Here is a 27,638-nt window from a genome sequence, read left to right on the forward strand (position 1 = left end):
TAAAACAAAATAGTTATACGCTCCATTAATCTATTAGGCACACAAGACATACAAATATCACAATAAATTAAACGAATTTTATAATTTATTTGTTGAAGTAATAAAAATCTAACAAATTTTGGCCAACAAGTTGTATTGTATAAGCTTTAACTATATCTTCTTGGTGGATTTCATGATGACAATCTCAGACAAGTTTACATCAACTCTCTACCAGAAGATATATAGCCAGAATTACAGAGAAAGATTGCCTCTCTCTCACGACCACTCAGAGATATCTCATTAGGAGAAATTCATCAATTAGCACTCACTGCTCTTGAAAAGTTATGTAGTGCTCATCAGTTGTTCTCAAAGATGATGAAGCAGAATCATAAGTTCACAAAGCAATGCAAGAAGCCTTACTTGCAGATCAAATGCAAAGAAAAGGATTGCATCTGTAGTCCTAAAAAGAAGAAGCATTTTAAAGATTATGGTTCTGACAAGCTTTCCAAGAAAGACCACAGAAAGAAGAAAAAGTTTAGATTCTTCAAAAAGAAGTTTCAATGAGTACATGACAAATCTCCTCGCTGTTTCATCTGCAAGAAGAAAGGCCACTATGCAAAGCAATGCCCAATGAACAGGACAAAATCTGCAAAGCTTGCCCAACAGCTACAGAATGAAGAACTCGATGCAGATGCAGAATCTGTTCTTTCAGAACAAGAAGAGATGACTGAAGAAACCATTCTCGTCCTTACTGATTCAGAAAACTCTGATTCAGAAGATGATTATCATTCGGATGAAACTCTTCAAGTCCAACCTATTCTCTCTTCTCAAGATTCTCAAATAAGTCCTCATGTTCAAATTCAGCTCCTCCCTGAAAAATATGGTAAACCCATTCCTGCTGTTGCATTCATTGATACGGGATCCCATAAGACCATGATTAATCCAAAAGTTCTACCATCAAATTGTTGGTCTTCCCATTCTCAATTCTTTAGAGTTGCCAATGATCAAATTTTTACTACTACTCTGATTTCCAAAAGGAAAATTGGGATTAAACTCCTTCCTAATTGCATCATTTGGACTCATGTTATCGGTAGTCCACTTCCTCAAAAAGATATTTTATTGGGATGGGATGTTTATTGTCTTTTGAAATCCTTGAGGATTCTTCCAACTGGAATTAAGTACAAAGGAGAATTCAAGCCTTTTACCCAGACAAACAAAATCTATTCTCTTTCGTATTCTCCTCCAGATTTTCAGCCCATTCAAAACAAACTTCTGAAGTTATGTGCAGAAAGTCATGATCAGTTCATTCATAATCATCCACTCTAGAAAAACCCAGACTTTTTCATTCACATTCCCTTCAAGCTCAATGAAGATGTTAGCCTGACCAAGGCTACCCATCTAGGAATGACTCCATCAGACCTTAAGCTTGCCAGAGAAGAATGTTATTCTTTATTAAAGCAAGGTCTCATTGAACCAACCAATTCCTCTAGGGCAAGTCAAGCATTTTATGTTGAAAAAAGATCAGAGAAGATTAGAGGAAAGAAAAGATTGGTTATTGATTACAAGCCATTAAATGTGTTCATCAGGGATGATAAGTTCGCTATTCCAAAAGCCAGAACACAATTCATCCATCTTGCAGAAGTAGGAATATTTTCAAAGTTTGATCTGAAAGGTGCTTGTTGGCAACTTGGCATACACCCAGATGACAGATACAAGATAGCTTTCTGTATTCCGAATGAATAGTTTCAATGGACAGTTTTGCCCTTCGGCTTAAAGATTGCGCCATCACTGATTCAAAAGGCGATGACCAGGATTTTTAATCCTATTCTGCACACTACCCTGATTTATATTGATGATATATTATTATTCTCAAAAAGTCTTGCAGATCATCATCACCTTCTTGAACACTTCCACCAGCTGGCATCACAATACGAGATAATGTTGCCAGAAAAGAAAAGCATGATTGGACAACAAGAAATTGATTTTTTGGGGATGAAAATATCCCATGGAACTATTTGTCCAGGTCCTCATCTCGCTAAACAATTATTGCAGTTTCCTGATGATAATCTTTTTGTCAAAGAAATTCAACAATTCCTTAGCATCATTAATTACATCAGAGACTTTATCCCGCATGCAAGTCACTACACCAGCTCTCTGTCACAGCTGTTGAAAAAGAAGCCACCCCCATGGGGCCCTGACCAGACACAGGCCGTCAAATATCTTAAGAAAGCTGCCAAGAATCCACCGCCTCTGACTATTCCATCCACAGGAAATCTTATCCTACAGTCAGACGCAAGTGACCATTATTGGGGTGCCTTACTGTTTGAAAAAAAGGATGACAAGAGGTCCTATTGTGGACACGCCAGTGGAGAATTCAAAGAATCTCAAAAGCACTATCACACTGTATTCAAAGAAATAATTGCAGTAAAAAATGGAATTCAGAAATTTGACTTCTACGTCAGATCAGAGCACTTCATAGTTGAAATGGACAACTCATCGTTCCCAAAGATGCTTGAATTCCGGAACAAGATTCTCCCTGATCCACAGATTCTCCGACTGAAAGACTAGTTTTTCAGATATGACTTCTCCGTGAAGCATATAAAAGGTGATCACAATGTCCTCACTAATATGCTATCTCGCCCTCGGAAAACGTCCTTTCTCATATCCAAACACCTAGCCATTCCATTGATTTTCATGGCCTCATCCTCTTCTTCACCACCAGATATCCTCTACCTTGGAGCTTCTACCCAGATACATTTCCCGCCAGAAATACCTCCAGAAACCATTGATGTCTCCAAAATCAAATTCTGTGCAAAACCCTTCTATTACCACTATGCTAACCTGATAGGCCATCAACAAACCTTCCCAGCATACCCTTTCCTAAATCCTTACGTCATTAAGCCGTCATCTTTTAATACTCATGTATTATGGTATCTATGGTATATCTCTGTTTTACAGGTACATGCTGTATTCCTCCCTCTTCAAGAGACGTACGCTCATCTTGATGATCCAGCCAACCAGAAATCCTTGTTCTCTGGACTTTCCTCCAACTGTTTGATCCTCTCTTCACATGGAGAAAGAAGCTGACTACCCTCATGGGTAATCACAATCTTTGGAAGATGGACCCAGCTGAAGTAGCTGCAGTACACAGTATCTTCATTCTACATAGACCGTATTTCTACAATCCAACCAGGAACCTTCTATGGTCCCAGAACCAAGTCTACTAATGGGATATGCTGTACAACTTTCCAAGTACATGGCCAAGCTATAAACCCTCACTGTTAAACCATCTCTGCGAAATGAATGACCTGAAGTTCTATTCTGAGCTCGTCAAAGCCATTCCAGACGAGATTCTTGCTCCAAAGCCACCTGACAAGGACCCTCCTAATCCAGATCCTATGGAAACAGATGAAGATGAAGACAATCCATGGAAGCAGAAGACGTACTACCATCAGATCCATGGAGAAATCACGGATGAAGATTACGTCAACCTTAACCTCTCGCCATCTCACCGAAGTCCATAATGGCAGGCTACTTTATGTATTATTATTACTAAAGTCCACAATGGTGGGCCGTCTTATGTCTGCTTGTATGATAAGTTTGCTTGTAAGTCAGAGTTAGTTGGCTTAAAGTCAAGAGTTTGTTGCATAATTAAAGGTGGTGGGTCACTCCCGCACAAATGCAGCCGCCCATGTGCTGTCACCTTTTAATTATGTTTGTTATCAAAAGTTAAGTCGTCTTTGTCAGTAGTTAGTTGACGCGACAAAAGTCTTTACCCACTTTGCTTTATGTCGTCGTCCAACTTTAAGTCTTTATCATGTTTGCTCTATGTCTTTCTTGATGTTTGCTTTGCGTGTAAGCTTGGGGGTCTCAGACCTCCATATAAGGGACTGCCTCCCCTTTTGTAAGGCAGAGTCAGTTTGGAATAAAAAAGAAAATCTCCTCTTTGTGTTCTTCCATGGCTTTCTAAGTTCCTTCTTCCCCTAAAGACTATTTGTCTGAAGGACTTCTATCTTCTACTTCTATGAGCTTGTAATGTCTTTATGATATTATGAGGGATATCTTTACAGTGGATACCCGTAACCTGCCGAGTTACTGTGCTGGCGCAAGGCAAACCTCTGGTTTAACGAAACTGTAATGGGTTCCTTTGATGATCATAACATGGCACCGAGTATGCTCTGTGCTTGCCTCTAAGGAGGATCCTGCACATCAGAAAGGTTGTACGGTCCCCGGAGACCTCCTCTGGTAAAGCATTTGGTTGAAGTACCCGAGTTCTCCATTTGAGTGGCCATGGAAAGGCCTGTGTTGGAGATGTGGTCCTAGATTGGTTGCTTTCCTTTGGAAGGTCTTGGGGCTCCCGACTCTCGTGTGGTATCAGAGTCATGTCCTTGCCTGGAGTCCAGGAGAGTTAAGATCATAGAAGTAAATTTTAGAAGAATGAGGTACAAATAGTTCAAAGGGGAAACTTGCAAACCATGGATTTCATTCTCAAAATACAGAAATTACACCTGCTCGACTTTCTTCTTCCTTCTCTCTTCCTCCCTCCATAAAGAAAACTACTTCTTCCAAAATCACCAACTTAGTAGAATACTCCTATATTCTTGACTCTGCCCAGATCCAGGAAACCTCTCTTCCACTTGTAAATCCCTGCAACATTTTCAGAAGAAAAAGATCTCTAGCTAACCAAGTTCGCACTCTTCTTATATCTCACAACAGACCACAGGTCAAGGAGTTCATCCAGACTACAGCCCTTGATAAGTGTCTTATTCCAGCCTCCACCAAAGAACAATATGTTGATCTTGAACTTGATCAAGATCTGATCAACCAATGGATCAGAGAAGGCTATACTCATCTCCATTTTGGAGCTGTCAGACTACTTCTTACACTTCATGTCCGTAAAGGACTTCCAGTTATAGCCAGAATCACTCTTCTTAACACAACATATACTCAGTATGAGCATGCAGCAATTGGCACTTCGCTTACCACTCTCCAAGTTGGTAGCGTCAGTCTCACGTTCTTTCCCAACTTCAATATTCCTTTGAGAGACAAGAATCTGAGGAACTGCATCAAAGTTCAACTGCAGATTACTGGTGCTCCACAAGTTTCTTCAGCCTACATGGCTACTCTGCATCACCAGCTCATTTACAGACTTCAAGATCATGCTGTTGATCTTCCCCTTCCGGGACAGTCTGAAGACACAATCCTCATCACTGTTGAAAGAGAAGATGATGTTCCCACTATTCTCCAAATCCCACGACAGATTCCCAGGGAAGAGTTAAAGCAACTCATTCCTCTGGAGTGGATTTCCAGTTATGAACAACTTCATCAGCAATCGTCTCCCATCCATCTTTCAGATCCCAAGTTCCAGAGACTCCCAGATGGAACAGTAAAGACGGTGTTCAACCCAAAAGATACAGCTTCATCCAGCACTCCTCCGGTGTTTCAATCCTTAATGATAAAGCCTATAACTTTTGAAGATGGCATTCCTGTCAGCCACGTTGAAGCAGACGGATCTCCCATCTACACTGATAAAATTGAAGGACATTTCATTTGGGATGTTGATCCTTCGATGTGCGATCCAGATTGCACTTGCCGCAAATCACAAAAAAGAGAAACCAAACCGTCCTGTAAACCTTTTTCTCCTCACAGAAAACCTGATAACCCAAGCAGCCCATGGATAGGAATCCGGCGTCCAGATCCTAAACCTAAGCCCTTATGGATCTATGACAGAGCTCTTGAAATTCTTCGTGAAGAAGGACTCCTTCCTCCAGAAGAACCTAAACCAGAACCTTACCAAACTCCAGTTTCCAACCTACCCCAATCTCAGCCAATTCCCTGTTTCATGACTTCTCCGTATGACAAACAGTTTCCACCCTTGGAACCAAGATCATATACAGACTCCAACCTTCATACCAGACCCTTCATTCAACCCTCTGAGGTCCAACCAGACGGTTCCAGAAAGCTTCCATCACAAGCTGAACAAGTTCTGAACTGGCAAACTCAGAATGCCAGATCACAGAATACAATGTTGACTGCCATTGATCACAAAGTTGATAAACTCATACATCATGGCACTCAGATGGACCAACGTTTTGGCAACCTTGATTCCAGAATTGAAGCTTTATATGTTAATCTCAAAAGAAGAATTGATTGTCTTGATGCTGAACTCAGACAATTCATTTCTGCAGGATATTGTGGATCCATGTTCAATGATAAAGAGGTAGAAATCAGAAGGCTCAAGGACCAATTATCTTAGATTGAACGAGATCATCGTCCAATTCCCTCACCAGCCTATATCCCTAAAGCCTTTCAATATGCTCCACCGTACTCTTTCATTCCTCAGTCACCACCAACTTCATCCTACCAACAGCCAGATTATTCTAAGCATTTCAAATCCACTGCTGAAAACTTCTAGAGACATTCTCTTATTCCATCAACCCCTATTTCTCCAAGATCTCAAATCCCAGCAAAACCCTTGCCCGCTGAGCCTATTGATCATAAACTCCAAAGCCCATATGTGTCACCTGATCAATCTCCATCTTTCCTTGCTGACCCTGTTCCTAAAGTACCCATTGAAGATAATAGTGATGTTTCCACTGAAACATCGTTCTCTTCTTCATATCAAGAGATCACTGATCTCACAAATATGATGATGGCATATCTCCCACTAATCCAGGATCATCCGGAACACAGGAATTCCATGAAGAAACCGACACCACAGTTCCCATTGTGGAAGAACCTTCTGAGGCTACTTCAACTACTCCTCATTCGGTTCCCCATCATTCAACCAATGGTTCTTGGTTTTCCTTTGATGGATTACCTCCAAATAAATGGAGAGATCGAATTGGTGAATTTGGTGCATGGATTGATCTTCAACTTTCAAAGCACGGGAATAATTTAGAAACAGTTCTCGTTGAATTCACATCCAGATTTACTGGTACTTAAGAGACTGGTTTCAAAGTCTTGGTGAATACAGACAAGTCACATTCATTAAATCCCAGACTCCCTCTTTCGCTTTGGGTACACTTTATCGAGAATTCGTTGGAAATCCAGATGTTGATGCCAATGAAGTTCGACAAAAATATTTTGAAATAAGATGTTGTTCCTTAAAAAGAAAAGACCTTGATTTTCATTATCAAAGGATGTCCAAGCGATATTATCTTCTTGGTGGATTTCATGATGACTATCTCAGACAAGTTTACATCAACTCTCTACCAGAAGATATTATCTTCTTGGTGGATTTCATTAAATAAATAAAGTATTAGGAACTTGAACACGACAAAGACTAGAAAGAAAAGAAGATTGAAGTTGGAAAATATAGAAAAGAAATATCAAATTACTAATATTGGCACAATAAATATTTTTTTTAACGAAATAGTGCTCATATCGAATTGTTAATTGATGCGTCTCTTGTAAATATTAATAGAAATGAACAAAATTTGTATCATTATCATCCTCATTATAATCTTCTCCCCCTCTCTTCACGTAGCTTATTGAGAATGAGATATGAAAGGGAAGAAAACGAAAAATAAGAAGAATTTTTTTTTAAATATATATATTTTTCCACCCTAAGCCTTATAGCAGATACATAACAGCTGTAGCAGCTTTTATGTGACAGCTGCTGCCTCTGTGAATCCGCTGATTTAGCAGTGTGTAAAAAGCTTTAGGTAATGGTAATAGTTGCTATTTAAAAACATGCTTTAGTTTTTTTTTTTTTTAAAGATATATTTATTGAGAAACTTCAATTTGGGTTTTGAATATCAAATTTAATATAGTTTAAAATTCAATAAATTTTGAGATTTTGATAAATTTCGGGTGATTTGTGGAAAGCAGAAATTTTAATAATTTTGTGGAAAAGGGTGTCCTATTCATTGGATCTATCCTCTCTTCAAGGACGGTGAAATTCTTGTACGGTTTAATGCTGGGGAATTGTGACAAACCCCACAAAGACTCGTGGAAGGCTGAAATTCTATTGCTTGAAGAAAAACTGATAACCAGTTACCTGAACACTGAGAACTCTGAAAGCAAGAGCATTATACTTGATGTTGATGGTTGAGTAGGCTTGAAATATTAAGTTGGAATATCAACAATTGAATGATCCTTTCCCAGTATTTCCAGGATTCCATCTATCTGTGGCAGGATGTGAAGTTTGAAGCATACTATTTTTTTATTTTTAAAATTTTTAGGTATAAAAAGAAATTCATTAACAAGAAGGAGAAGAATTTACATGAGGTGGAGGATAAGAAATCATCTTAAAAAACAAAAATTACAATAAAGCTTCCCTCCAATCCCTCTGAAGATCTAATAACATCCCCAAAAAAAATTTGAAAGAGTGAGCCTAGAATGAAGCAAGGAAAACAACTCTTTCCCAAAGATGACCTTGAGTTGTTTTGTCATTAAAAATCCTAGCATTCCTTTTGGTCCATAGTCCAAGGGGCCGTTCGTTTGATCTGAATGGCCTTTGAATAGAGTTTATATATCTAAATAGGTTCATTAAATAAGTGAACCGGTTAAAAAATAGAACATACGGTAGCAACTCTGATTCTTAAAATTCATTTAATAGAACTAGACATGGAAACATGTCTGATTTTTCGAATTCAAAGGCCTCTTTTCCAATTTCATCCCTTATAAAAACTCAATATCTAAGTGATTAAAATTAAAATAATAAATTCTATTTTTGTTCAACAATGAATTTTTATTTTTATTTATAAGTATTAATTAAAATATATGACAACAAAATGTTAAATTAAAAACTTTAACTTGTGTAATGATTTTTAATTTTGTCAAATATTTATATACCCCTAAGCATTGAAAAGAGGTTCAAACTGAAAACAACACACTCAAATATTAGATACTAGACAGTTCAAATAATTCAAATTTTAGATTCATTGACCAGTTCAAGTTCAATTCAGAGCTCGTTCACAAAATCATATTTGACTTCAGCGTCCAACACTTACACTTAATTTTACCAAATGCTCCCTAAAAGTGGGCAAACACATCGTATCTCCATAAGGCCATCCCTTTCTTGCTCCTCCCAAAACCTCCGTATCACCAACAAGAAGGTATCAATTGTTTGCAGACTCGCCAAAAAATGAATAGAGAAGGACCCAAAGCCGCTTACCCATTTTGAAAATGGAGATATGAGTGGTCAGTGGAATCATTTGACTCAGAAACACATAAAGCAAATATTTGGACTGATGGCCTTATAATTTCTCCTCAATTGCATCAAATCATTGTTATAATGCCTATAAATGGCCGTAGTTCACATCAAAACCTTGATTTGAAAGAAACCTTTATCTTCACAGATGAAATTATTCTAGGGGAAGAACAAGGACTTGGGGGTTTCATGAGCGGAGAGAAAGAAAGATATTGTGGAGAAAGAGCCAAAGGAATCCCCTATACAAGTGCTTGAGTCAACCCTTACTTGGAGAGAATAAATATCTAGAACTCTCAACAAAATGGTCAAGTCATCAGCCTTTCTCTCATTGAGATTTATGAAAAAAATGAAAATCCCAATAGAGAGCTCCCTTCAGAAGCAATAATTAGGGAACTATGTAACCTGGATAGTCTAAAAAGGTAGGGGACCAAAGACTCATAACCTCTCCCACCCAAATATCTTCCTAGGGTTGAATGAGATTTCCATTTCCAACTTGGGAGTGAGTCAAAGAGGGTAGAATAAATAGGCTACCAAAAGAATAAATTTCCAAGGATTTGTGTGTTTGTGCACTTCATCTAGTATACCATCCTTTTCATTGCAAAACGTTGTTTGCTTCTAATTAACATGTGCCAAAGGAGTCAACCTCCAAAGGGAACCTCAAAAGCGATTTTCCAACAAAAGAGATGCTTTTAGACACCACACTCTCAAGGCCCAAACCCCTTTAGACTTGCAGCTCCTAATCCTATCCCAGCTGACAAGATGGTCTCTTTTACTCCCCCCCCCCCCCCCCCGAGAGAGCTCTTGATTGCAAAAAATCCCTCATGGTTCTCTCCAAAGCCTCTGCCACCCCACTGGAATTTTTTGGAGAGAGAACTAAGCCTTCTTCCAATGCCCACTCTCTCCATCATTGGGTTCCAAAACGAGGAAGAATTGGGGTTGCCTCCGAAAGGGAGGCCTAAATAGAGAGGCCACTCTAAAATGGTGCACCAGCTAAGTTGGTGAAGACTTCTAAATTGGACCTACCTAATTTGATACATGCCACCCCACTATTAGACATATTGATATTGAGGCTAAAAATATTTTCAAATATTTCAGTAATGTAAGAATCTTACAAAGTTTTGCAGCACTATCTTTGAGAAAGAGAAGCGTGTCCTCGAAAAACTGAAGGTGGATCATTGAGACCTCCTCCTTGCCTAATTTAAGGCCCACGATGACATTAAGACCTTTAGCATGGTTGATCATCCTATTCAACACATCCACAACAAGAGTAAAGAGGAGCGGGGAGAGGGGATCCCCTTGCCGCACTCCTCATAAGTCCTAAAACCACTCCTAGGTTGGGCATTTACAATAGTTGACATAGTCACCGAGGATAAACACTCTTTAATCCACTTTCTTACAACTCCTCAGAAACCCTTCTTAGCCAACACTTGATCCAAGAAACCCCAGCTAACCTTGTTGTAGGATTTTTCAAAGTCTAGTTTGAGCAAGAGTTCCCTCCCTCCTCTCCTCTTCATATTCTCCACCACTTCACTACTGCTGCTTGGCAATCATCTAGAATATATCCTTAATGAAGGCAGACTATCTAGAGTTATTGTCCTCCCTAACATGTCTCGAAGCTTCTTAGATAAAATCTTTCCAAGGATTTGTAGAGGCTAATAACCAGGCTGATTGGTTGGAAGTTTCTCACTTTCTTAGAGCGCTCCTTCTTATGGACAAGAGCAATAAAAGTGGAGTTCACATTCTTCTCCACCACCCCATTCCTGTGTGAAACTCACAAAAGAAATCCATTAAGTCCTCCTGAATTACCTCCCAGCTATATTGAAAGAAGGCTATGGTGAAGCTGTCTGGGCTTAGGGCTTTATCTTTATCCATTTCAAATTTTCAAACAATGTTCCCATGATTTCGGCCAAGACTTAATGCACTACCTAAAAAACTGATGCATCATCCACATGTTCTCAAATCGAAAGGGGGAGGGCCCCTGTAAATGGGATTAGCATCCAAAAATGGACTGGGCAGTGATCCGAAGCTGGTCTGTCCAGAATCTCCTGAGTAGAATTAGGGAAGGTGTCTTTCCATTCATCGAGTAACATTGAAGCATACCATTGGCACCTTTTGCTTCTTTTACTGCAATTTATGTTCTTCCCTTATCCTCGCCCATGGCTTGTTTTCTTGATTACTGGAAAACCTAAGCTAAAAATTACTGCATAGTCAAGGATTCAGATGGGATAAAATGATGTTACAGGCAACAAGAAACTCCATTTACAGTTGCAACAAATGTAGACAGCGCTGGTTTAACTTAAGTGTTTTTTTCTTTTTATTAGTTGGAAACAGCATATGCTTGTAAACTTTTTCCTATTTCCTGCCAAATTTGTGTGTGTGTGTGTGTGTGTATATATATATGTATGTGTCTATCCATGTAAATGTATATGAGATGGTCATAGGCTTTACTAGAATTTTGAATGAAACTACAGGTAAGAAAGTACAGCTCATTTATAGTGGTGGAAACAAGTGGAGACAAGCTGTCTGGGTCAAATGGCTTTAATGATGTTGCCGGGTGAGTGATTTTCTCCATACATTCAGCTATTTTTATTTTACCAGTAAATTGTTTAAAGGGTCAATTGTGTTGCCATAGGTATATATTTGGAAATAATTCTACAATGGAAAAGATACCAATGACAACCCCAGTCTTCACCCAGGCATTTGATGCTGAATTATCCAAGGTGTCCATCCAAATTGTTCTTCCAGAAGAGAAAAAATTGAGCAGGTTAGGCACCTCCATATTATTAGGATCTGCATTTGGAACTGAAACTTTGGGATCAAAATTTCAGTTTCTAGTTATATTAAGAAAGGCTATTCATTTGTGACTAGCTCTGGTCATAGAAAGATAATAAGTTGTCTGATTAATTATTCATAGGCATTAAATAAGCAGTGAAGCAATAATTATTTTGACCAGTTTACCAAATCCCGATAAAGAAGCAATCTGCTTGAGGAAGGTACAAGGAGGCATTGCTGCAGTCTTAAAGTTCAGTGGGAAACCCACTGAAGATATTGTTCGTGAGAAAGAGAAGAAACTGCGTTCTTGTCTTATTAGAGATGGTCTCAAACCTAAAATGGGCTGTTTGCTTGCTCGCTACAATGATCCTGGGCGTACATGGAGCTTCATAATGGTATGATGAATTAATATCATTCATGCAATTTGATTCTCCACAATCCTGAAATAGCTTCTTCTGTAACTCTAGTTTAGTTTAGTTTTTTTCCTCAATAAACAAGTGAACTTTTTGGCAATCTGGTTTCTCAATCTTTTGATTGCAGAGATGTAGCACTTTGGTGGTATTTTGTGTATGCATGCGTGTGTGTGTTGGGGGGAGGGGGGTGGACATTCACTCGTACAACACTGGGGTTTGTTGGTTCAGTGTGAAAGATTATCCAAGGATTGGAAAGTTTATATCTAAAAGCTTTCTCTTAAGGCCAATCATAACCAGGAATTTGGCTTCTCAGGAAACCTCCCCTTATAGAAGTTTTTATTTGTTTGCTAAGATAGCAGAGGAATATAAGTGAAAATGTGGAACTGTACTTTTGTTTTCAGTTGGAGTGGTGGTACCAGGATTTAGATTTTCCTTTTTTTTTTCTTCAAAGTTCAATCCTCTTACATGTAGTAGTGGTTAAATTCTTCTGAAATCCAAAGTCTGATGTTATTGAAGGGCAAAGGGTCAAGGGTAAGAGGGTAAAACGCCATGTGGTACGGGTAACTTTGAAGGATAAGGGGGTCAAACATCATATGATATGGGGGTAAATTTGTTTTTTCAATGCTTTAACAATTTTCTTTGATCATGCTTTAACAATGGTTATAGATGTTTTCTCTTGACAGAAAATAAGGGGGTCACTTCCCTGTTTTGCTGTATATGGCTTTGCCACTGATGTCATTCTCACTTGATGTTATGATGGTTTTCTGCATCAGCCCTCATTTTCTACATGACAGAAGGCACTGCTTTAACCTCTGGAATTATTTGATATGTGGAATCGCAAACTGAAGCAAGCTCATCTTGTCAACACTAATTCAGATTTTGGAACATCAATTCTTGGGTTACTTGTGACTTAGTTTTAACACAAATAAAGCACTTTAATGATATTGTGGAAGGAAAACGTTGGAGATGATAGAGGCAATATTTGATGAATTTGCGGAAAACAAGGGAAATAGAGGAGAGATTAGAAATTGCCATGTTCTTGGTGAAAGGTCAAGGTTAGCCGTTAGCCCGACACACATGTGAGATGTTAGACTAGAGCCAAAAACATCATATTGAAACAGGACATGCGCCAGCTAGAATCAGCTTGAAGAACTAGCATATTCTCCTACTCTAATTGAATGCACTGCTTTAAATAGTGTCATGACAGCATGCTCACAAATTCTTATATGTGACATGATGTTTGTAATTGGAATTTTAGAAGCAAATGTCAACAGTGGCTTGCCTTTGTGCCTAACCCACCAAAAATTAAGTCTAATATCCTCCTAAATTGTGGTGCTACTGTGTCTCATATTCATGGGCATTGATATCACAGCAAGGCTAGAAACCGTAAAGATAACGAGAAAACCTTCAAGTTTAGTAGCTTCATTGTTATGGATTTGGGTAAAACCTTGCTATTACTTATGTGGCATCAAGATGATAAGATCACCAACATTTTGCTTTGTTTATGGGCAATTAGGAATCTTAATTTCATATCTGGCATTTCTATTAAATAGCAACACTGTTAAAATCCTGGTTTGGATCTAAGAATCTTATCATCCTACAGCCAGAAATCATGAAACAATTGAACTCTAGCAAAATTCTTTAATGGCAGGATCCTGACCAAGAACTGCGAGATCATCCTAGAATGAAAGGGATGATGGAGGGATCGTACCATTTGAGCCTTTTTTAATGGCTTTTATTTAGCTTAAACCCACATGACCTAGTGACAAAAGTTTGAACAGGCGGGAAAAATACTGTACAACAGCAAGAAACTTTTTTTTTTTATATTCCTTTTCTAGATAGAATCAAATTTTTACACATCACTTTGTTAGTTCCAAATTTTCTTTATTTATGGATTTATATCCTTCGCCCTCATCAATTATCCTTAGTCTAATCAACTCCGTTTCTCATGGATTGAAGCTTTTTTCACATTTTCTCCTCTAATTCTCTTAAATATTGATCATTTTTCCTCTCAACTACTCTTAAATATAAACTATTCTTTCTTCTTTTGTTTCCTTGAATTTTATTTTCTTCCTGCTCTTAGTTAAAGTATTCACTACGCTTGTGATGCACTTAATGTCATAATTCTTTTCACACACAACTTCTCCTAAGCCTGGGAAAAGGAGGGTTTTGTTTTAAGCAGTTGACAATGAGCATAAAACCTGTCATATCTCTATGATATGAATCATTGCCGATTATTCCCTGAGGCATCTCCTATGAGTCATGCGATGCGCTTATATCACTTGGGTATAGCGAAAAATGGGCAAGGATGGGCTAGATCTTTGCCTAGAAGCAAGGTGCTGTGTTAGTGCCTTGGTATGGAGTCAAATATGAGAGGATTCCCTACTATTTTGGACACAAGCAGGCTAAGAAGCTAGTTGAGGAGACTACAATGTGGAACATTGGCCATTGATACTGAATCTCTAGTGATGGGTATGCTCCTCTAGTTAAGCTATTTGCTTTTGAGTTGATTTGGGTTTGGTCATCATATCATATCCTACAATATCAGAGGGCAACTATTTAGTCCTTTGGTGAACAATTGGCTCTCGCGTTGATTTGGGTATGGTTTTGTTTCTCCTATTATTTTTGCTACAGTGAGTTAGATACTGAGGGGGTGAGTTGGTGTTCTCTGGTGAGTAATTTTCCATCAAGCTGATAGGGGTCTTCTTTGTTAGAAGGGGTTTGATTCAAGGCAGTCAATTTTCTTTGATTGTGATGGTAAATGGGCATTCTTGCATTCCACCAAAGTAGATAGGAAGAATTTTTCAATTTAAGAGACATAAAGGGTCTCATGTGCTGCAAATTTTAGGAAAATGAGAGGAAAAAAATCTTTCTTGGCATTGGGGGTGAAGGAGCTTCATTGGGTAAGGGATCAACTTTGGCAATTCTGGTAAGAAAAAATCAGGTTACCCATGGATTAAGAAATTCAGATTCCAAAATGGAGTCATTTTGATGAGCTTCATGGAGAACAAATTTGGGAATTCATTTCTTTTGAGAAGATTTTCAATTTTTGGAGTGTTCGCTGGGAATTCCAGGTGGAGATAAGGCGTCTGGGTTGTGGAATTTTTTTTCACAAAGTGGATGAAATATTGAAGAGTCAAGGAGTAATTGGTGGGAGGGGCACTTAATATTATGGAAGTGCAGAAGCAAGGTTCTGTATTTCAGAGGCTTGGAAAAAAATCTTCCTTATGTGGATGCTCTCAAAGCTGGGAACCAATTGGATATGGAAGGAGGATTATCTGGGAACTTAGGCCGGAATTTGCAGAAGATAGATGAGAAGGTTGCTGGAGAATTCAAGTGGAATGGTAGAATTGTTGGCAGCAATCTGGGAGGAATTTCAGTTTTGCTTCCTTGTGAGATCTGCTGGAGAGTAGAGGGCCTAAAGGTAGAGGTTTGGGTGGTGGTATGGACAATATAATGTGTTGGAATTGGTGTATTTCCAAGAGAGGGGGTAAATTGGGTATTTAAAATTTATTCCTAGGTTTAGCTAATCCAACAACAGTATCTCACAACCTAGGGTCTTTCTATATACACATAAACCCAAATGCGCAGATAATATGCGAAAATTAAATCATGCGCAACATTCACAATATATCGAATATAACATAAACGTGTAGGAATATAAAGTGTTGGAAATATAAAGTACACGCACAATATGTTATCGGGGTTCGGCCAATACTGCCTATGTCACTGCCTTGGCTCACAAGCACAAGGATTTCACTAAAGGCTCACTTCAAGGGTGGAGCGGCACCATTTACAACTAGCTCAATTAATGGGGCTGACCTCAACCTACAACCGCACCTTACCAGGATGTTGCATGTAGCTTTCCTAATCGAGTTTAAGCCAATTCGAGACTATTTACTAGGGTTAGTCTCGCTCTTCAGGCCCACGCCTGGAATACAATCAATCAACTCAAATTTGACGTACAGATAAAATGCTTTTACACAAGCAGATATGTACCACAATGCAGCACAGTATAATCAATGCACATCAATAATGTAAGAACTATAAGTTCAGTGCAATATGTGTGCAATTAACACTCAACAGTAATGACTATATCTAATCAAGCACAAGAGTGTATCAAGCTAATCTTTGAAACTAAGTAATAAGTATATCTCAATCATAGTTTAGGGTTTCAAAGATTTCTACCTAGAGTAATATGAATATCTCAACAAAAATGTTTTCTCAATATCAAAGCACAAAGAGATATTCAAATATGAGCTTGTAAAACGATTTTTGCACACTCAAAAATATAAGCTCAATGAGTCTTGCAATGAAGATGCAAAGACTCACCAGCCACTAGATTTTCCCACACTCTGATTTATCAAATAAAATCAGGGAAAAATCTTATGCTCGACTTTCAATATGAAAATCAAATACACAATATAATGAGAGTTTCCTAGCAAATATGGATGATGTATAACCACTCAAATAACTCTCACAAGGTTTGATTTAACAAAGGAATGAGTGTATGAGAGAGTATAAGATGTGTATTTTGAAAAAGCTCTCCCAAAAATATAGAGAGTATTTTTGTTAATTAAAATGCTAATCAATTACTAATCTGAGCAAATGAGGGGCTATTTATAGATATCCTCAAAAATATTACCGTTGGGAACATAGGAGGGATTTTGGAAAATGTTTAATGAGGGTTAATAAAATTAACAGCGTTTTAACCACGGTAAAATCTGCGCAACCCAAGAGGGTCGGTCGACCATTTTTATGGTTCGGTCGACTGGGGTGCTCAGTTCGGTTGACCAGGGTGAATTTGAACTAGGAAGATGGTCAACCATCAAAGGCGATTCTGAGCCTTCCGAGGTTCGGTCGACCAGACTTGAGTTCGGTTGACCGAACTTGGGTGTTCGGTCGACCAAGTCAATTTTTTTACTAAAAGTTCAGTAGATCAGGGCGTTGGGAGATTCCCACGTGCCAGTTCGGTTGACCAGGGCGTCGCAGTTCATTTTATGGTCGGTCGACCAACTAGTCAACTTTTTGACCCTGGGGAACTTCGGTCGACCGAAGTTCTCTGTGTGTTGGAGTTCGGTCGACCGAACGCACCACTTTTGTGCAATTTGGTCCTATTCTTCTTATGAAGTCACCCTAATTCACATGATAATTAATTCTAAGATTATGGGGACTTTTCATGTGATAATTCGGGACCTAAAGTCAGTCTATGGTCTTTTAGCTTTTTTAATTTGTCCCAAAAATCCGGTATCGGTCGACTGAAGGGTGATCCCTAAGGTCTTTTTAAGGTCTTGAGCTTATAGTCCTACATGCATGGTATGCAGATTATTACAGACCTTTTTGAATTTAAATATTACAGACCCGAATATGAAAATAGAACAAGTAAATATGCCGGGGTCTTCATTCTTCTTCAAGTTGCCGCATGCCATCAATATGATCTTGCTAGTATTATCCTGCACACAAACTTGATAGACTTTAAAGGGAGTATTTGTCATAATCAAAACAGGTTATGACCCATAGGGTCAACATAATGTGCCTTTCCAAAGTGAGCTTGCAACTGTTGTTGGAGTTAGTTCACAGCCCTTTAATGCTCATGAGGGTATTGGGCCTGCTATTTCTGGGCCTAATAGAAGATATGTAATGTAGGTTTATGCTGGAGGTGAAAGAATGTTAGTTGGGCTATTAAATCTAAGCCCAATAGTAGCTTTGAGCACATAGCTAAGGCTACTACAGGGGGGCATACTAACTTTTGAGTGGAAGGCGTGGTACGAGGAGAAGCTGATGAAGAAGATCATGAAGAAGGATGAGAGGATATGAGATGGAGATTCACTTCACTTGAAAAATGATCTGGATAAGGGCAATGCAAGTATGGTGATACTGCTAAATGATGCTTTGTAGCGTCAAGGGGCTGCAGTAGAACTTTGTTCTGGTAATGGTGGGTTACTGCCAGCTCAAATTAATGTTAGAATTAAAAAAATCAAGTTAAAAATGAGTTAAATGCGCTGAAAGTTAAGGGCGGGGAGGTGATTCTAGGGGATGATGGTTTTGAGTCTCTGTTGACCAAAGAGTTCGTTGAGGATGACAATGATGAGTATGTCAGCATGTGTGGTTAGGAAAGAGGCCTTTTGTTGGATCAGTTAATGAAAAACTTTGGTTTTGGAGAATGATATATAAATTAGGAATCTACTAAAGATAACAAGGCATAAATGCATCATGCCCGGAGGTTGTGATATTGGGGAAATGTGATATATTTTAACCAAGTAGGGGTGACAGTGGACTCAAGGGGTAACATCTAAGAATGCACAGGTGATGCTCACCATTTAAAGGAAGATGCTGACCATCAAAATGCTGTAATTGAGGAAGGATCCTTGGCCATTGTTCCTTTTAATTCACATTCAGCTCTCGCTGTTCCTAAGGGTAGTGTGGAGAAAAAAGTTGAGAAAGCTTTGAAAAAGGGGCTCCTCCTTTCAGATTCTTTCACGAAATGTTGTTATCAGATCTTCAAAGGGATTGGAAAGGGGCTTTGATGTAGTTGTTTTCTTTTGTTCATTTTTTTTTTGCATTTTCTATGTTAGGAGGATTATTGATCCTCCTTTCTTTGTAATTATCTTTTCTATGCATTAATGAATTTTCTTTTTCCATAAAAAAAAAACATTGAGTCCTCAATTAATTATTTTGCGTTGGGGTGTGGGTAGATGGTTTGGTAAAGGGGGTAAGGTTGTTAAGATATGAGGTTAATGAATTGTAATGTTATAAGGTTGGGTCATCTTAAGAAAAGGGGTTTGGTTGGGGAAGTGGTGGGTAGGTATTCTCTTGAGGTCTTAATGTTAGGGTTACTTAGTTAGAATGTGTTGATGGGAGCATTATAAGGGGAATTTGGCTAGGTGAGGTAAAGAATGGGCTAAATTATCTTCTAAAGGGACTTCTGGTGGTATCTTGCTCATTTGGGACACGAGGGTGGAACTTCATGGATTGTAGTGGGGATTTCTTGTCCTTTTCTATGTTGTTGGAAGTAGAGGGTAGGAGACAGTGGTGCTATTACTTTTGTTTATGGTCCTTCTAGACCTACTTTTAGATCTTAGTTTTAGGAGGAATTGGGAGCTATGCATGGTTTGCATTACCCTAGTTAGATGATTTGGTGTGACTTCAATGTCATGAGATTCCCATCAGGAAAAAAAGGTAGGGGGAGGTTTTCATCTCGTATGCAATTTTTCAATACCTTCATTAGAGAGTGATTTGTGAGATATTCAGTTGCACAATGCTTCATTTACTTGGTTAGTAGGGGGGATAGAGCAGTAGCTAGTAGATTAGATTGTTTTTTTTAACTAAAGAGTGGAAGTATTAATTTCCTAATCTCACTCAAGGGATTGTAGCTAGGCCTGTTTATAATGACTTTCCTGTTTGGTTGGAGTCTAGAGTGGTTAGATGGACCCCTACTCCATTTCAGTTTGAGAAATTGTGGATGGATCATCATGGCTTTTGTAATTTGGTCAAGGAGTCTTGGAGTAGTTGTGATGCCGTTGGTTGGGGAAGTTTTAGATTCACGAAGGAGCTTAAAGGGTTGAAAGGGGTGTTAAAGGTGGAATTTAGAGGTTGTTGTATTGAATTGTATTTGCACAGCAGAATAACAATGCAACAATTAACAACACAAGGAATTACGTGGTTTAGCAATGCCTACATCCACAGGAGCAAACGGCAAAGTACTTTACTATCTTGGTGTCAAAAGACACTTACAATGATCTTCTTACAGTGCAAATACACCCAGAACAATGTATATATAAAGTTCCCCGGGGGTTTCCCTCCAAACCCCAACCAACTTAACATCCATTGTTTGAAATTCAAAAATCTGCACTGGGTTCCTGAACCAAACCGTTGACGGATTGAGCCAAACCGTTGATGGTTTTAGACAGAATGTAAATTGTCTGAATTCTGGTGCCAAACCATCGACGGTCCTAGCCAGACCGTCAACTGTTTCCTTGTTGTTCCTCTACACATTGATTTTCCACTATGTCTTCTCTTTGTACATGTATCCCATCAAGTATATGAGCCACATAACACAACAATCTCCACCTTGGCGAGTATACGCCCTTTAGAAGAACCCGAAAACATAGCCTGTTGCTCCAACTTGATCTTAGGACGTTAGGTTGGGGACCGTCTCCTTTCTAGCACTTGGAGACATGAAGCAAGTCCAAGCAATGCTTGAACTTTTCAGTGGTAACCGACTTTGTCAAGATATCTGTTGCGTTCTTAGATGTGTGAACTTTCTTAAGTACAAGTTCACCTGAAGAAATCAATTCTCGGACACTGTGGAACCTTACATCAATATGCTTGTTTCTAGCATGTTACACTTGATTCTTCGCTAGATAGATGACACTTTGACTGTTACAACGCAACACAACTCCACCTTGTTGTATACCCAGCTCCTTGACTAAACCGGTAAGGCATAATGCTTCCTTTGCAGCTTTGGCGATTGCCATATATTCAAGACTCAGTTGTAGACAATGCCACCAGGGATTGTACCATGGACCTCCAACAAATAGGTCCTCCCACAAGGGTGAATACATAACCCGTTGTAGACCTTCTGTCATCTATATCCCCTGCATAATCAGCATCAACAAAACCCACAATTGATGGACTATTTCGTTGCTTGCCGAATATGATACCATAGTTAGAAGTATTGCGTAAGTATTTGAAAATCCATTTGACGGCTTCCCAATGCTGTCCACCCAGATTAGAGAGAAACTTACTCACCACGCTTACTGCATGTGCTAAGTCTGGTCTTGTACACACCATGATATACATTAGACTTCCCACAACACTAGCATAGGGTACCTTTGACATGTCCCAGATTTCATTATTTGTCCTTGGGCAATCAGGGATAGACAATTTAAAGTGATTCACTGGGGGTGTACATACCGGTTTAGCATCAGTCATGCCGAACCTTTCCAACACCTTCTCCACATAACCGCCCTAAGATGACCACATCCTTGCAGTTCTTTCCCGGCGAATCTCCATCCCAAGTGTCTTCTTTGCTGTGCAAGATCCTTAATGTCAAACTCTTTATGGAACAAAATCTTTAACTGATTAACCTTAGTTATGTCCTTCGCAACTACTAGCATGTCATCAACATACAATAATAAGAAAATAAGAGAACCCTCATCAAGGTCTTTCACATACACGCAACAATCATTCTCACATCTTCTGTAGTCTATCCGGATCATATAGGAATCAAACCGTTTGTATCATTGTCTCCGAGACTGTTTCAGCCCATAAGGAGACTTATTCAGCTTGCAAACTAAGTGCTCCTGCCCAAGTTGACTGAATTCCTCTGGCTGTACCATATAAATCTGCTCCTACAAGTCACCATGGAGAAATGCCGTCTTCACATCCATTTGTTCCAAATGTAGGTCATAATGAGCTACTAATCCCAAGACTACCCTGATGGAAGTGTGTCGAACAACATGTGAAAAGATTTCATCATAATCTACTCCTTTCTTTTGTGAGAACCCCTTTGCCACTAACCGTGCCTTGAATTTCTCTCTTTCATTTTCTGAAATTGCTTCCTTCTTCTTATATACCCATTTGCAGCCTATCACCCTTTTCCCATCTGGAAGTTTCTCCAAATCCCAAGTATGATTCTTATGTAGTGACTCTATTTCCTCAATCATAGCACTCATCTACCTACTTTTCTCCTAGCCGTGGACTGCCTCTTGAAAAGTAGCCGGATCCTTGCAACTTGTAATGAAAGCATAAGATACCAGATCATCAAATCCATACCTGAGCGGTGGTCTGATTGTGTGCATGAATTTTCATATAGGAAAACTATTGACTTGCTGGTTTCTCGAGCTTGAACTCCTTGCAACTGGGGGACCAAGATCATTGCCCTAAGTTTCTAATTCCATCTGCACAACATGCTAATCTCTACTGCAGTTTTTTGGTTATTGTTTCTCTTCATCATCTTTTTATGCTTCACCATAGCTTTCTCGTCGAAAACTACATCTCCACTGATCACCACCTTGTTCGCCGTTAGATCTCACAACTTGAACCCCTTCACACCTTTCTGATACCCCAAAAAGATGCAGCGTCTAGACTTTGCATTAAGTTTCGATCTCTTCTCACTAGACACGTGTACATAGGCTGGACAACCGAATACCTTCAATCTGGAATAGTATACCGCATTTCCTGTCCATACCTCCTCTGCCACTTTCCCCTCTAGTGATGCCCTTGGCGAACAATTTACCAAGAAACAAGTCATACTAACTGTCTCGGTCCAGAAGTTCTTCGCTAGCCCTGCATTAAGCTTGAGACATCGAGCTCTCTTAACTAGAGTCTGGTTCATCCTTTCAGCCACGTCATTTTGTTGAGGTGTCTGGCGAACTGTGAAATGTCTCCTAATGCCCTGTTGCTCACAAAACTCCATGAACCTAAAATCAGTGTACTCGGTCCCATTGTATGATTTGAGTTATTTACTTCTCTTCCCAATTTGGTTTTTCACTTCAGCTTTCCACAACTTAAACCTAGCAAACGTATCTAACTTGTGCCGCATAAAGTACACCCACATCTTCCGTGAGTAGTCGTCAATAAAACTCGCAAAATACACATGTCCTCCCCGTGATGCTACTCTCACCGGCCCCCAAATATTAGAGTGTATGTAGTCAAGAATACCTTCCGTTTTATGTATAGTTGTTTTGAACTGCACCCTGCTTTACTTCCCAAGAACACAAAACTTGTAGAAGTTTAGCTTGCATGTTTTAATACCCTTCAAGAGCTTCCTTTCGTGAATTTCTTTCATACCATGCTCATCCATATGCCCTAGCCGCAGATGCCACAAGGCGGTTTCATCAAATTTAGAATCTACGGCTGTAGCTCCACCTACAACTATAGTGCCCAGTAATGCATAAATATTTTCATCTAACTTTTGCCCTTTCATCACTGTTAGATTGCCTTTGCACACCTTCATAATTCCACTTTAGGACTTGTAACTTAATCCATTACACTCTAAAGTGCTTGATGAAATTAGACTCTTCCATAGGTCTGGAATGTGTCTTACATCGCATAGAGTTCTTACAGCAGCATCAAACATTTTAATTCGAACATCTCCTATACCAATGATTTTACATGAAACATCATTGCCCATAAGAACTGAACCTGAACTAACCAACCTGTAAGTGTTGAACCACTCCCAAGAACACACTGAGTCTAGGATCCAAGAGTTCGTAAGGCGATCCGACCCTGACGAAACTAGAAGTATGTCACTATCACTGCATTTTGAATTTCCTTAAACTACATTTGCTGATTTTGAAGTGCCTTCTTGCTTTTCAATAGGTTGGGTAAAATGGAGAAGTGCTTCAAGTGTGCTCTGTGATTGTAGAATACCCTTAAAATTGAAAGGGAAGTTTTATAGGATAGCTATAAGACCAGCTATGTTATATGGATCGGAATGTTGGGCAACGAAAAAACATAATATCCAAAAAGTAAAAGTTTTCGAGATGAGAATGCTTAAATGGATGAGTGGTATAACATTGAAAGATAAATCAAGGAATGAACATATTCGTGGTAAGTTAGGTGTAGCTCCTATAGAAGATAAGATAAGGGAGGGATGACTCAGATGGTATGGACACTTGCAACGTAGGCTACATAGTGCACTTGTGAGGAAGAGTGACTTAGTTATTGTGGGGGGTAGTAGAAGGGGTAGGGGTAGACCTAAAATAACTTGGGAAGAGATAGTGAGTAAGAATTTAATATCCTTGAATCTATCAAAAGAAATGGTCCATGATCGGATAAATTGGCGGAAAAGGATTCATATAGCCGATCCCACCTAGTGGGACTAAGGCTTGGTTTTGTTGTTGTTGTTGTTCTTGCTTTTCAGCATTCCCTTTCCTCCATTCCGGGCACTTCAGTTTTATGTGCCCCTTTTACTCCACTTAAAATACTGGATTTCCTTTTTCTTCTTGGACTGAGATCGGGATTTATTTGACTCGATCCATTTCTAAATTTTCCTCTCCCACATTCATGGTTACCCTTCACCGCAAGCCCTTCATCATGTGAAATTTCATCGCTGACTTTCTTTCTTTGATGAAAGCCCAACAACGCACTTGTCACCTCTTCCAAATTTAGGGTCTCTTTACCCTATGTAAGAGTCATAACCAAGTTCTTATACGTATGAGACGTTGGCAGGGAATTCAGTAGCATTAGCGCCTTGTCATCTTCCTCGAATTTCACATCAAATCGCATTAAATCACTTATGATTTGATTGAATGCGTTGATGTGTTGGTTCAAATCCGAACCCTCCACCATCTTAAGCAATAAAGCCTTTTGCTTAAGAAAGAGTTTATTCGTAAGAGACTTAGACATGTACCGGCTTTCAAGCTTTTGCCATACAGCTGCAAGAGAATCCTCTTCCATGATGTGATACAACATGTCATCTGCTAGACACAATCTGATAGTAGCCACCGTCTTTGCCTCCAATTCTTTCCAATTTGCTTCATCCATGCCTTTTGGTTGAACACCATACGAGGCCTTCACTATTCTATGCTGCACAAGCAAATCCTTCACCCTTCTCTGCCATAAACTGAAGTTCCTGGTTCTATCAAACTTGACAACGTCAAATTTCGCAGATGAAGTACCCGAAGCCATTACAAAATTGCTCTAATACCAATTTGTTGTATTGAATTGTATTTGCACAGCGGAATAACAAAGCAACAATTAATGAAAACCAAATACAGAACATACCCACATAGTATATATGAAAGAAAAATTAACGACACAAGGAATTATGTGGTTCGGCAATGCCTACATTCACGGGAGCAATCGGCAAAGTAATTTACTATCTTAGTGTCAAAAGACACTTACAATGATCTTCTTACAATGCAAATACATCCAGAGTAGTGTATATATAACTTTCCCGGAGGATTTCCCTCCAAACCCCAACCAACTTAACGTCCATTGTTCAAAATTCAAAAGTCTGCGCTGGGTTCCCGAGCCAAACCGTCGACGGATTGTGCCAAATTGTTGACCATTTTAGACAGAATGTAAATTGTTCGAATTTTGGTGCCAAACTGTCGACGGTCTTAGCCAGACCATCGACAGTTTCCTTGCTGCTCCTCAGCACATTGATTTTCCGCTATGTCTTCTCCTTGTACATGCATCCCATCAAGTACATGAGCCACATAACACAACACAGGTGTTTAGAGATGTTAGAGTTTTAAAAAGGAGCATTTTGAGTGAGTTGAGTGTGTTGGATGCGAAAAATATTGAGGGTCTTTTTGAAGAGGAGAGAGTGAGAAAAGTGAGATTGAACAATGAGCTAGAGTGTTCTTCTTAAGGAGGTAAGGAGTGGAGGCAAAAAACTAAATTAAATGCATTCGGGAGGGGGATCGGAAATCGTAAATTCTTTCATAAAGCGGCTAATGGGCAAATGGGGCGTATTATGCCAGAGAAATGGAGTTGAGGTAGGAAAAATTGACTGATGAGAGGATTTTATCAAAAGAGGTCACGGATTTTTTAGAAATTAGTTTATTGAGGAAAAAATAGATGGATTTATGATTGAGGGGTTGGAGTGGAGTCCTATTTTAGGAGTGTTGGGATGTGGTGTGGCGGATTTAGTGAAGGTTTTTCTATGAGTTTTATAATAACGATACGTTAGGGAAGCATTTGAATTCCACTTTTATCTCTCTAGTGCCTAAGCAGAATACATCGATAAATATTTTGGATTTTCAGGCTGTTAATTTAGTAGCTAAGGTGCCTGTGAATAGGTTGACTTCTGTCCTTAGTGAATACTATTTCTCCTGCTTAGAGGGCTTTTGTGGGTGGTAGGCAGATCATGGATGCTATATTGGTTGCTAATGAGGCAATGGAAGACGTTTGTTATAGGAAGAAGAGTGGTATTATGTTTACATTAGACTTTGAGAAGGCTTATGATAGAGTTAGTTGGGATTTCTTTAATCGGGTGCTTAGGAGAAATGGCTTTGGTTTTAGGTGGAAGAGTTGGGTTATGGGCTCTCTGTCTAATGCTTATCTTTATGAAATCATTAATGGGCAGCCTAAAGATTGGTTTTCTTCCTCTGTGCGAGTTAGGCAAGGGATCCATTATCCTCCTTCTTGTTTGTCCTTGTAGTGGATGTGTTGAGTATAAAAATAGATAGGGGGTTGTGATCGAGAATGGGGGTGGTTGTTGTGTCTCATTTTTAGTTTGCAGATAACACCATTATTTTTTTTTATGACCATGTGGACTCTTTTGTTAACATTCTCACTATTCTGCAGATTTGGAATGTCTCTAGCCTTTAGAATTAATTTGGGGAAGAGTGGTATTGGCCCGATTAATGTCAGTCTTGAGAGGGTTTTGGAGCTGACTTCCCTATTCGGGTGTGGGGGTTTTTGGGGTCTATTTAGGAGTTCCTTTGGGTGGCAAGCCTTTTCGTCAGCCTTTTGGGATCTGGCGATAAGGTAGCAAAGCAGTTGGATGGGCAGAAGGGGGCTTTGTTTTCTTGAGGTGGTAGAATTACTCTTATCCCGTTGTAGTTTTATCATTTTTAGGATTCAGCCAGCTCATATGTTAGATAGGATTATGAGCGATTTTCTTCAAGGGGCAGGGGAGAGGAGAGATCATTTGGTTAGGTGGGGGGTGGTTGGTAGGTCTAAAGAAGGATGGTTGGGTCTTGGAAACTTGGTGTCTAAAAATGCTTCCCTCTTGGCTAAATGGTTGTGGAGGTTTCCCTTTGAGGTGAATTCTCTTTGGCACATAGCAATAAAGAGAAAAGAAGTGCTGTAGTGCAAGCATTTATGCATTAAAGGTGTTAGCTGCTACCCCATTATAGGGGTTGGTAAAGAAAAGAGAAGAATAAATTCCATGCAAGGAGACTAAGTTAAGGTCAAGATGAGGATTGTATCATTTTTTTGGCTGGGAATGTGAAACAAAGGCCATCATTTGCTTTTCTTGTCTTTTTTGCTATGAACGCAGCTAAAATTTTATTATTTGAGGAGAGGGGAATTTTCCAAAATAACAGAGAAGAATGTTCATTGTTTTTTTCCCCTCATATTTTGCTTTCAAGGGAGGAAAGATGATGGCTTTCTGATGAGTTACATTATTCACAAAAACCCCAAATCCATGGGTTAGAACCTTCAGAGTCCCAAATAATCTTTCTTATGGTAAGGCTGAGAGCAAATAGCTTCGGGAGGTTTTATCCATGGAGAAGATCCCAATAAGGGTTCCATATCTTTACTCTGGAAGGAAAAAAGGCAGGGGCTGGAAGGAATTTTTGGGGGCATTGAAGGGCATGCTGAGCACAATTGTGCTAATCCTGATGCTCAACATGTTC

At 39.2% G+C, this 27,638-nt stretch overlaps 1 protein-coding gene across 10 annotated transcripts in view; it reads left to right on the forward strand.

The window, feature by feature from the left end:
• Positions 1-27,638, forward strand: part of LOC131158159 (heme-binding-like protein At3g10130, chloroplastic) — a 46,214-nt gene that overhangs the window by 16,477 nt on the left and 2,099 nt on the right. For 9 of the 10 annotated variants that reach the window (XM_058112820.1, XM_058112818.1, XM_058112817.1 and 6 more), the window contains exons 5-7: positions 11,608-11,690; positions 11,769-11,900; positions 12,090-12,303. In XM_058112820.1, the coding sequence (XP_057968803.1) occupies positions 11,608-11,690; positions 11,769-11,900; positions 12,090-12,303 (429 nt within the window). Of the gene's footprint in view, positions 1-11,607; positions 11,691-11,768; positions 11,901-12,050; positions 12,304-27,638 lie in introns of those variants that run through there. The other variant, XM_058112823.1, reaches the window with a different exon arrangement.

Source organism: Malania oleifera, chromosome 6 (genome assembly GCF_029873635.1).
Source record: "Malania oleifera isolate guangnan ecotype guangnan chromosome 6, ASM2987363v1, whole genome shotgun sequence".
Taxonomy (NCBI): domain Eukaryota; kingdom Viridiplantae; phylum Streptophyta; class Magnoliopsida; order Santalales; family Ximeniaceae; genus Malania; species Malania oleifera.